This window comes from Tachyglossus aculeatus, chromosome 3, assembly GCF_015852505.1.
Source record: "Tachyglossus aculeatus isolate mTacAcu1 chromosome 3, mTacAcu1.pri, whole genome shotgun sequence".
NCBI classification, from domain to species: domain Eukaryota; kingdom Metazoa; phylum Chordata; class Mammalia; order Monotremata; family Tachyglossidae; genus Tachyglossus; species Tachyglossus aculeatus.
Window position 1 is genome coordinate 12,901,822 of NC_052068.1, and position 12,274 is coordinate 12,914,095.

Here is a 12,274-nt window from a genome sequence, read left to right on the forward strand (position 1 = left end):
GCATCAAGCAAAAACTCCTTACTCTCGGCTTCAAGGCTGTCCATCACCTCACCCCCTCTTACCTCACCTCCCTTCTCTCCTTCTCCAGCACAACCCGCACCCTCCGCTTCTCTGCCACCGCTAACCTCCTCATTGTACCTCGTTCTCGCCTGTCCCTCCATCGACCCCCGGAACACGTCCTCCCCGTGGCCTGGAATAGCCTTCATCCACACATCCACCGAGTTAGCTCTCTTCCTCCCTTCAAAGTCCTACTGAGAGCTCACCTCCTCCAAGAGGCCTTCCCAGACTGAGCCCCTTTTTCCTCTCCTCCTCCCCATCCCTCCCACCCTACCTCCTTCCCCTCCCCACAGCACCTGTATATATGCTTGTACAGATTTATTACCCTATTTATTTTACTTGTGCATATTTACTATTGTATTAATTTTGTTAATGATGTGCATTTAGCTTCCATTCTATTTGCTCTGACGACTTGGCACCTGTCCACATGTTTTGTTTAGTTGTCTGTCTCCCCCTTCTAGACTGTGAGTCCGCTGTTGGGTAGTGACCGTCTCTATAAGTTGCCAACTTGTACTTCCCAAGCGCTTAGTACAGTGCTCTGCACACAGTAAGTGCTCAATAAATATGATTGGATGAATGAATGAATGAATGAATAATGATGCATACATTAATTGCATCACACCCTTCAGATCATCTCGGCTTAAAAGGCCAGTTTGCACCAACACCATTAGTCAGAGGAGTGGCAATATTCCCGCTGCTGAACCTTTAACTATCCTTGGGAATAGATGGGAACAAATGTCTGATTCCCCCTTATAAATGGAGAATGTCTAAATCAACACAGTAGAAGATTGGAAATAGGTGAGGATATATTCCTTTTTATTTGTTAGCTTAAAATGACCTTCAACACGTTTATGACCGCAGAGAAGTCTATTAAATGTAGTGGACAAACAAAAGGGTTTGTTCATTTCTTTGGGGATAGTGTTTTAACTTATGTTTTGTAAAATACTTTAACATATATTATTGCCATTCAGCATATGAAAATGACAGACATTAAAATATTTTAGAAACCTATGGAAAGATCCAGTTTCCATTTGAATGAATGTAAACTGTCTGTTGGATTATGAAATTAAAAAAAATATTGAGAAGGAAATCTGTCAAGCATTATTATTTGTAGTTCGTAACACAACTATTATTAAGTTTAGCATTACTAATGAGAAAAATACTTTCTTCTCCTGTCATTTGTTTCTGCTACTTTTATTTATGAAATTTTTGATTCAAAGGCCAAAGCAATTAACATAGACCTGCCCCTAAAAAAAAAAAAAGAGGGCAAAATTAAACCTTCCAAACCTTGCTTAAAAGCTGTGAAAAGCCTTCAAATAAGAATTAATCAAATTGTTCTTTAAGGGTACTGGTGCGCTTCACGCATCTGGATAATTTGAATTGGGGGAGGAAGAGATTAAATTAATTTCCAGTATCTTTTCAAATGAGTTGAGGCTAGGAATGAGAGTGGATGAGCAAAGAATGCTTGCTACTGCTTTATATGAATTGCCTGCACTTCTCTGTTATCTACTGCAGGTATTTGTGACTTCAAGAATATTAGCCCATGGGGCTTCATGAATTTGGGGCATTTTAACTTTCAAACTGATTTTCTCTTACACTTTTCCAGGAAAGATTTCTGAATTTTGACCAGTGAGGAATATATCACCTTGCCAAGAACAAGGTTGGCAGAGCATCTCTTCAAGGCAGGGCCCTTCAAAACACTCTTAGGTGTCCTAACAAACATTTTGCTTGAAAATAAGAAAATGTTAGTAATAGAATTTTTCTAGGACAATCCATTTTAGTAAACATAGGAATGAGATGCTGCTAAATATGATAGTGCGTGCTTTTCCCCTGAGATGCTATTTCTTTTTTCCTATTTCATCCACATCCAGTAATAAGTCATTATCCCAGGGAACAGTAAAATTCTGCTCTTGTTGATTTCACAGTAGAGAAGCAGTGTGATGTAGTGGAAAGAGCCTGGTTGTCGGCAGACCTGGGTCTGTCCGGTCCCAGTTCCAACACATACCTGCTGTGTGACCTTAAGCTAGTGAGTTTACTTTTCCATGCCTCAGTTTCCTCCTCTGCAAAATGGGGATTTGATACCTGTTTGTTACAGAAGTAGCGTGGCTCAGTAGAAAGAGCCCGGGCTTTGGAGTCAGACGTCATGAGTTCTAAACCTAGCTCCGCCGCTTGTCAGCTGTGTGACTTTGGGCAAGTCACTTCACTTCTCTGGGCTTCAGTTCCTCATCTGTAAAATGGGGATTAAGACTGTAAGCCCCTGTGGGACAAGCTGAACACTTTGTAACCTCCCCAGCACTTAGAACAGTGCTTGGCACATAGTGAGCACTTAATAAATGCCATTATTATTATTATTTATTATTAGACTGTGAGCCCCATGTGGGACCTGATTAACTTCTATTTGGGTTGTTTTATGCGGTCAAGTCACCTCTAACCCACAGGGACACCACGGGCACATTTCTTCCAGAACGCCCCACCTCCATCTGCAATCGTTCTGGCAGTGTTTCCACAGTGTTTTCTTGCGAAAAATACAGGACTGATTCACCATTGCCTCCTTCCATGCGGTAAACTCGAGTCGCCACCCTCACATCTCTCCCATGCTGCTGCTGCCCGGCACGGGTGAGTCGGTTGAGTTCCTTGGCCAATAGTCAGCATTTAACAAATGCCACATTTATTATCTGTAGTATTCTCGAGAACTACTTTGCTGAATCTGGACTATTTGGATAGAGACCGGGCCTGGGAGTAGGAAGGTTGTAGGTTCTAATCCTGCCTCCTCTACTTGTCTGCTGTGTGACCTTGGGCAAATCGCTTCACTTCTCTGTGCCTCAGTTACTTCATCTATCAAATGGGGATCGAAACTGGGAACTCCACATGGGACAGGGACTGTGTCCAACTTGATGTGCTTGTATCAACCCCAGTGCTGAGTACAGTGCCTGGCATGTAGTAAGTGCTTAACCATTACTATAATAATATCATTATTATTGTTGTTGTTGTTGTTGTTATTACAATGACCTTAATTCTGCCATCAGTCTGTCTTTGTTCTGAGCAGGTTTCTCACATTCTGATTAACAAAAAATCCTGAATAGGCAGTTTTTATAATAATTAAGGCACTAATTAAGCACTTATTTTGGATTAGTCACTGGGGTCCTTATAAATTGTGCAGTTCCCTGTGATGAGATAAGGCAGTAGCTTTCAAAGAGCCTGTAATATCCATAATGTGAAATTGGACGACCAAATCCTGGCTACCTGCCTGAATGTCCTTTTACCTGGCACCTCATCTTTTCTTAAATGGAATTTCTTAAGTGCTTAATATGAGCCAGGCCTTGTTCTAAGCACTGGGGTCGAGAAAAGCTAATCAAGTTGGTCACAGTCCCTGTCTCACACGGAGCTCACACTTTAAATCCACATTTTAAAACTGAGGTAACTGAGGCACAGGTAAATTAAATGACTGGCCCGAGGTCGTACAAAAGACAAGTGGCAGAACCTGGATTAGAGGCCAGGTCCTTCTGACTCCCAGGCCTGTGAGATAAAATTTATATCACTGTATTTGAGATTGCAAGAAATGATTGAAATAGTCAAGCAGCATGGCCTGGTGGAAAGAGTACAGCGCTGAGAGTCAGAGGACCTGGATTTTTCTTCTGCCTCTGCCACCTGTCTCCTGGCTGGCCTTGGGTAAGTCACTTCACTTATCTGGGACTCAATTCCCTCATCTGTAAAATAGGGATTAAGAATGTGAGACACACATCGAACAGGGATTGTGTCCAACCTGACTATTTTATATCTCCACCATGATCTCCCATCCTCCTGTCTCGCCCCACCACAGTCTATACTTCACTCTGCTGCCTGGATTATCTTTGTGCAGAAACGTTCTAGGCATGTTACTCACCTCCTCAAAAATCTCCAGTGGCTGCCTGTCAACCTACGAATCAAACAAAAACTCCTCACTCTCAGCTTCAAGGCTCTCCATCACCTCACTGCCACCCCCACCTCACCTCCCTTCTCTCCTTCTCCAGCCCAGCCCACACCCTCCACTCCTCTGCCACTAACTTCCTCACTGTACCTCGTTCTCACCTGTCCTTCTATCAATCCCCGGTCCACGTCCTTTCCCAGGCCTGGAATGCCCTCCCTCCACACATCCACCAAGATAGCTCTCTTCCTCCCTTCAAATCCCCACTGAGAGCTCACCTCCTCCAGGAGGTCTTCCCAGACTGAGCCCCCTTTTTCATCTCCTCCTCCCCATCCCCCACTCGTCCTACATCCTTCCCTTCCCTGCAGCACTTCTATATATTTGTACAAAATTTATTTCTCTATTCATTTTACTTGTGTAGATTTACTATTCTATTTATTTTGTTAATGTTGTGCATATAACCTTAATTCCATTTGTTCTGATGATTTTGACACCTGTCTACATGTTTTGTTTTGTTGTCTGTCTCCCCCTTCTAGACTGTGAGCCCTTTGTTGGGTAGGGACCGTCTCTATATGTTGCTGACTTGTACTTCCCAAGCGCTTAGTACAGTGCTCTGCACACAGTAAGCACTCAATAAATACCATTGAATTCATTCATTCATTCATTCAATCGTATTTATTGAGCACTTACTGTGTCAGAGCACTGAACTAAGCAGTTGGGAAGTACAAGTCGGCAACATACAGATACGGTCCCTACCCAACAACAGGCTCACAGTCTAGAGGGCAGAATGAATCTACCCTAGGGTTTCGTACAGTGCCTGGCACATAGTAAGTGCTTAACAAATTTCATTAAAAAGAAAATCAGACAACATGACATACTAAATAAGAATAGCAATAATAATTACCTGGAATTTTCAGAAATATGTTACTAAGCACATAGTAGAGTTTTAATAAATAGTCTTAAATCACTATTGTTAGTATTTTGTGGTTGTAGTGATAATTGTGGTACTTACTATGCCTTAATAACTGTGCCAGGTTATTGGGAAGTGTGCCAAGCACTGTGCTAGTTTCTGGGGTGGAGACAATACAATCAGATCAGACATACTCCCTGGGACTCCCAGCCTGACAAAAGGCAGAACGGGTATTGAATTCTACTTTTACAGATGAAGAAACTGAAGTACAGAAAAGTTAAAAGGCTAGCTCAAGATCACAGAGTTGCCAAGTGATGGGACTTGGATTAGAACCCAGGTCTCCTGATTCCTAGTGCTGTGGTAATAACAAAAATAATGATAATAATAATACTTGTTAAGTGCTTACTTTTTGCCAGGCACTGTACTAAGCTCTGGGGTGAAAACAATCAAATCTGGTTGTACACAGTCCCTGTCCTATGTGGGGCTCACGGTCTCAATACCCATTTTAAAATGGGTAAAATTGTAAAAAAATATGAGGCACAGAGAAGTGAAGTGATTTGCCCAAGGCCACACGGCAGACAAGTGGTAGGACATGATTAGAACCCACGACCTTCTGACTCGCAGGCCCGTGCTCTATCCTGTTGTTCAGTAGGGATTGTCTCTGTTGTCAAATTGCACTATCCAGGTGCTTAGTACAGTGCTCTGCAAACAGTAAATGCTCAATAAATATACTTGAATGAATGAATGAAATTAGGCTACACTGTGATCTTTCCACTAGCCAACGCTGCTGTATCTAAACAAGTTAATAGTATATCTGTCACAATATGCTTGGCTAGCATCCATTGATAAAATGTGTAAATATTACTTTAATTTTGAAAATAAAAGACAAAAATATAAAATACTCCCACGTCTTATGCCATGGAGTCATCTCCGACCTATATGGATGTCACTGAAACATCTCTCCCAGAACGCCCCACCTCCATCTGCAATCATTCTGGTAGTGCAACCATTGAATTTTCTCGGCAAAAAATCTGGAAGTGGTTTACCATTTCCTCCTTCCCCACAGGAAAATTGAGTCTCCACCCTTGACTCTCTCCCAGGCCGCTACTGCCCAGCATGGGTGAGTTTTGCCTTGAAGCAGATTGCCTTCCCCTCTCTAGCCACTGCCCAAACTTGGAATGGAATGGGTAGGCCTCTCCTACCCTCCCACCCCCATAGCCCAGAATGGTAGAGGACTGGAAATTCTCCAGGTGTGACTCTGAGAGGGGAAGTACTCATCATCATCATCATCAATCGTATTTATTGAGTGCTTACTATGTGCAGAGCACTGTACTAAGCGCTTGGGAAGTACAAATTGGCAACACATAGAGACAGTCCCTACCCAACAGTGGGCTTACAGTCTAAAAGGGGGAGACAGAGAACAAAACCAAACATACCAACAAAATAAAATAAATAGGATAGCTATATACAAGTAAAATAAATAAATAAATAGAGTAATAAATATGTACAAACATATATACATATATGCAGGTGCTGTGGGGAAGGGAAGGAAGTAAGATGGGAGGGATGGAGAGGGGGACGAGGGGGAGAGGAAGGAAGGGGCTCAGTCTGGGAAGGCCTCCTGAAGGAGGTGAGCTCTCAGCAGGGTCTTGAAGGGAGGAAGAGAGCTAGCTTGGCGGATGGGCAGAGGGAGGGCATTCCAGGCCCGGGGGATGACGTGGGCCGGGGGTCGATGGCGGGACAGGCGAGAGCGAGGTACGGTGAGGAGATTAGCGGCAGAAGAGCGGAGGGTGGGGGCTGGGCAGTAGAAGGAGAGAAGGGAGGTGAGGCAGGAGGGGGCGAGGTGATGGTGAGGAGTTTCGGCCTGATGCGCAGATTGATTGGTAGCCATTGGAGGTTTTTGAGGAGGGGAGTAATATGCCCAGAGCGTTTCTGGACAAAGATAATCCGGGCAGCAGCATGAAGTATGGATTGAAGTGGAGAGAGACACGAGGATGGGAGATCAGAGAGAAGGCTGGTGCAGTAGTCCAGACGGGATAGGATGAGAGCTTGAATGAGCAGGGTAGCAGTTTGGATGGAGAGGAAAGGGCGGATCTTGGCAATGTTGCGGAGCTGAGACCGGCAGGTTTTGGTGACGGCTTGGATGTGAGGGGTGAATGAGAGAGCGGAGTCGAGGATGACACCAAGTTTGCAGGCTTGTGAGACGGGAAGGATGGTAGTGCCATCAACAGAGATGGGAAAGTCAGGGAGAGGACAAGGTTTGGGAGGGAAGACAAGGAGTTCAGTCTTCGACCTGTTGAGCTTTAGGTGGCGGGCAGACATCCAGATGGAGATGTCCTGAAGGCAGGAGGAGATGTGAGCCTGGAGAGAGGGGGAGAGAGCAGGAGCAGAGATGTAGATCTGGGTGTCATCAGCGTAGAGATGATAGTTGAAGCCGTGGGAGCGAATGAGGTCACCAAGGGAGTGAGTGTAGATTGAGAACAGAAGGGGACCAAGCACTGAACCTTGGGGAACCCCCAAAGTAGGAGGATGGGAGGGGGAGGGGGAGCCTGCAAAAGAGACTGAGAAAGAACGACCGGAGAGATAAGAGGAGAACCAGGAGAGGACAGAGTCTGTGAACCCAAGGTCAGATAGCGTGTTGAGGAGAAGGGGGTGGTCCACAGTGTCAAAGGCAGCTGAGAGGTCGAGGAGGATTAGGACAGAGTATGAGCCGTTGGATTTGGCAAGCAGGAGGTCATTGGTGACCTTTGAGAGGGCAGTTTCCGTGGAATGTAGGGGACGGAAGCCAGACTAGAGGGGGTCGAGGAGAGAGTTGTTGTTGAGGAATTCTAGGCAGCGCGTGTAGACAACTCGTTCAAGGAGTTTGGAAAGGAATGGTAGGAGGGATATGGGACGATAACTAGAAGGTGAGGTGGAGTCAAGAGAGGGTTTTTTTTAGGATGGGAGAGACATGGGCATGTTTGAAGGCAGAGGGGAAGGAACAAGTGGAGAGTGAGTGGTTGACGATGGAAGTTAAGGAGGGGAGAAGGGATGGAGTGAGAGATTTCATGAGATGAGAGGGAATGGGGTCAGAAGCACAGGTGGCCGGAGTAGCACTTGAGAGGGGGAGGAGAGCTCCTCTGAGGATACCGCTGGGAAGGATGGGAGAGTAGCAGAGAGTGTTGAGAGCCGGGGGGTTGGAGAAAGGGGGGAAGAGACTTTGGGGAGGTCGGCAAGTAAGATGATATCATTGCGCTGGGGGCCTGAGAGATGGAAATGACAAACATAGACAATGAATTCATTCAGTCAATCAATCGTATGTATTGGGTGCTGAATGTGCACTATACTAAGCGCTTGGGAAGTCCAGGTCAGCAACATATAGAGACGGTCCCTACCCAACATCGGGCTCACGGTCTAGAAGGGGGAGACAGACGACAAAACAAAACAGGTAGACAGGTGTCCAAATCGTCAGAACAAATAGAATTATAGCTATATGCACATCATTAATAAAATAAATAGAATAGCGAATATGTGCAAGTAAAATAGAGTAATAAATCTGTACAAATATATACAAGTGGGGGAGGGGAAGGAGATAGGGTTGGGGGGATGGGGAGGAGGAGAGGAAAAAGGGGGCTCAGTCTGGAAAGACTTTCTGGAGTCTAGGGTTTTGAAGGGATGAAGAGAGCTAGCTTGGCGGATGTGTGGAGGGAGGGCATTCCACATCCACGTCCACGTCCAGTGGGAGGACGTGGGCTGGAGGTCGAAGGAGGGACAGGCAAGAACAAGACCCAGTGAGGAGGTTAGCGGCGGCAGAGGATTGGAGGGTGTGGGCTGGGCTGGAGAAGGAGAGAAGGGAGGTGAGATAGGAGGGGGTAAGTTGATGGAGAGCCTTGAAGCTGAGAGTGAGGAGTTTTTGCTTGACTTGTAGGTTGACAGGCAGCCACTGGAGATTTTTGAGGAGGGGAGTAACATGCCCAGAGCGTTTCTGTACAGAGATAATCCGGGCAGCAGAGTGAAGTATAGACTGAAGTGGGGAGAGACAGGAGGATGGGAGATCAGAGAGGAGGCTGATGCAGTAATCTAGTCGGGATAGGATGAGAGATTGAACCAGCAAGGTAGCGGTTTGGATGGAGAGGAAAGGGCGGATCTTGGCGATGTTCTGGAGGTGAGATTGGCAGGTTTTGGTGATGGATCAGATGTGTGGGGTGAACGAGAGAGTGGAGTCGAGGATGACATCAAGGTTGCGGGCTTGTGAGAAGGAAAGGATGGTAGTGTCGTCTACAGTGATGTAAAAGTCAGGAAGAGGACAGGCTTTGGGAAGGAAGAAAGGAAGAACATAGATATAAGATGTAAATCAGAAATATTTGATGAAGACAATACATAGTTGTAACTCGCAAATTTCATTTCACCATATCTCTGAATCAGGAGACAAAAGACAGCCCACTTAGTTGAAATTGGGAGTTTACATGGTAAGCGTAAGTTTAGTATATTCAGCACCATAAAGGATTTCTTCAGTGACTAAAACAAGCTGTGATTTTGAAATAAATTCAGAAGGTTTTTTTAGAATGTGAATGTTGTATTTTCATGTCAGTAATTGAAAATCATCTAGATAGGGTTTTGAGCCTAAAATATTCCATTTTGAACCAAAAAAAAATATTTTTAAAACACAATTATCTAAAAAAAGTGCATTTATAAACTCAAGAAGTATGCTTATGATGGATAAGAGAATACCATCCTGTGTAATAGAAAGTGAGACTCTTCCTATTATTTCATTTTTTGCAGATTTTCCACCAACAGTAATGCTTACTCCTGCTACATTTATAATGAAGATGGACTTTCTTCATAAAATACAATATTTTGCCTGGGAATTTAAAATAGCCCGGGGAATTTACTATGGAAGACCCATGTCCCTGGAATTTCTTGTTTGTTGGACAGAAGTCAAATTAATCAATCGTATTTATTGAGCTCTTACTCTGTGCTGAGCACTCTACTAAGTGCTTGGGAATGTACAGTATAACAGAGTTGGTAGACATGTGCCCTGACCACAGCAGGCTTATATCTGACTTTTTAGAACCCAAAACAAGACCTCCCCTGGGGATCTAGTCTCTCCAAGTCTTGAGAAACAGCGTGGCTCAGTGGAAAGAGCCCGGGCTTGGGAGACAGAGATCATGGGTCCTAATCCCGCCTCCGCCACTTGTCAGCTGTGTGACTTTGGGCAAGTCACTTTACTTCTCTGTGCCTCAGTTACCTCATCTGTAAAATGGGGATGAAAACTGTGAGCCCCACGTGGGACAACCTGATCACCTTGCAGCTTCTCCAGTGCTTAGAACACTGTGAGCCCGTTGTTGGGTAGGGGCCATCTCTATATGTTGCTAGCTTGTACTTCCCAAGCGCTTAGTATAGTGATCTGCACACAGTATTGAGCGCTTACTGTGTGCAGAGCACTGTACTAAGCGCTTGGGAAGTAAAATCATCATCCAACTCAGTGCGTAAGAAGAGTACTCGCTGAAGTTGATTCGTTATAAATGACGTTAAATTTTAATGGATTTCACATACGTGAACTTTGCGTGCCTTTGACTTGATGAATATGTCACAATGTCCATGTACTTCATTCATTCATTCATTCACTCAATCGTTTTTATTGAGTGCTTATTGTGTTCAGAGCACTGTATTAAGCACTTGGAAAGTACAAATAGGCAATATATAGAGATGGCCCCTACCCAACAATGGGCTTACAGTCTAGAACGGGGAGACCAATGGTAAAACATTGAATTGCAAAAATGTATTCTTTATTTAAAAAATCGTGGTGAATTAATTATAACAACAAGAATAATAACAATAATAATAATAACTGAATTTGTATTCAAAAGGGCTCAAGAAAGGGATGCATTCTCATACCATCATTCTATAAGTATGGCTGAAACTTAGGCTCTTTCACTTGAACTGCATATGAACTTAGAATTAGGGGTATGACATTTTAAAATTGAAAAAAAGGTCACCTTGAATCACAGCCATTTCTTTTTGTTTCACTTGTGAAACACAGGTTATCCACCTACAGCACGAGACAAGCTGCTCTTTGTGGACACCTTTCTTCTGCTTCCTAGAAACCTCTGAACAAAATGGTAGTCCCAAACCAGACAATGGTGACAGAGTTCATCTTACAGAGTTTCACCGAAAACCCTCGGCTTCAGGCTCTCTTATTTAGCCTCTTCCTGCTTCTCTTCGTACTGGCTCTCACGGGAAATGTCCTCATCATCACGGCCATCCACGTTAGCAACGGACTCCACCTGCCCATGTATTTCTTCCTGGCCAATCTGGCCATTCTTGATATCATCTGCACCTCGTCGGTTTTGCCCAAAGTTCTGGAGAACCTGATCTCGGTGAAGAAAACCATCTCCTATGGTGGCTGCATGAATCAGATATTCTTCCTCAGTTGGTCCCTGAGTTCGGAGCTGGTACTCTTCACGGCGATGGCTTATGACCGCTATATGGCTATTTGTCAGCCTTTGCACTACAGCAAGATGGTGAGCAAGACAGTGTGTGTTGGGTTGGCTGCCTTCGTGTGGAGTGTTGGTTGGCTCAACTCTGTAATCTTCACGGGTCTGGTCCTCAGATTATCCTTCTGCGGGCCCAATTTCATCCCTCACTTCTTCTGTGAAATGCCCCCCATACTGCTGCTTTCTTGTACCCCAACCTACTGGATCGACATCCTGACCATCACGGCAGATATGCTCCTGGCCGGCCTGAATTTCTTCCTCACCATGATGTCCTACAGCTTTATCATAGCCAGCATCATGAAGATCCGCACCAGGGAGGGAAAGAAGAGAGCTTTCAACACCTGCTCCTCCCATCTCACCGTGGTGACCCTCTATTACTCCACCGTGCTTTATACTTACATCCGTCCAGTTCTGGGGACCTCGGGATCTCTGGACAAATTGGTGTCTGTATTGTACACTGTCTTGACTCCGTCTCTGAACCCGCTTATTTACACACTGAGAAATAAAGATGTCAAAGTGGCACTAAAGAAACTCTTCACATTTCCACCACCATAGCTGGAGTGTTTAGTGCAGAAACGCTCTGGGCATGTTACTGCCCTCAAAAATCTCCAGGGGTTGCCAACCTATGCATCAAGCAAAAACTCCTCACTCTCGGCTTCAAAGCTCTCCATCACCTCACTGCCACCTCCTACCTCACCTCCCTACTCTCCTTCTAAAGCCCAGCCCACACCCTCTGCTCCTCTGCCGCTAACCTCCTCACTGTGCCTCATTCTCGCCTGTCCCGCTATCAACCCCTGGCACACATCCTCCCCATGGCCTGAATACCCTCCCTCCGCACATCCACCAAGCTAGCTCTCTTCCTCCCTTCAAAGCCCTACTGAGAGCTCACCTCCTTGAGGATGCCTTCCCAGACTGAGCCCCCTTTTT

General features: G+C 45.0%; 1 protein-coding gene across 1 annotated transcript; it reads left to right on the forward strand.

The window, feature by feature from the left end:
* Nucleotides 1–10,969: 10,969 nt before the first annotated feature.
* LOC119925239 (olfactory receptor 13A1-like) lies at nucleotides 10,970–11,902 on the forward strand. Its single transcript, XM_038743342.1, has one exon. It carries the CDS (start codon nucleotides 10,970–10,972, stop codon nucleotides 11,900–11,902), a length of 933 nt encoding a protein of 310 aa, XP_038599270.1.
* The last annotated feature ends 372 nt before the right edge of the window (nucleotides 11,903–12,274 follow it).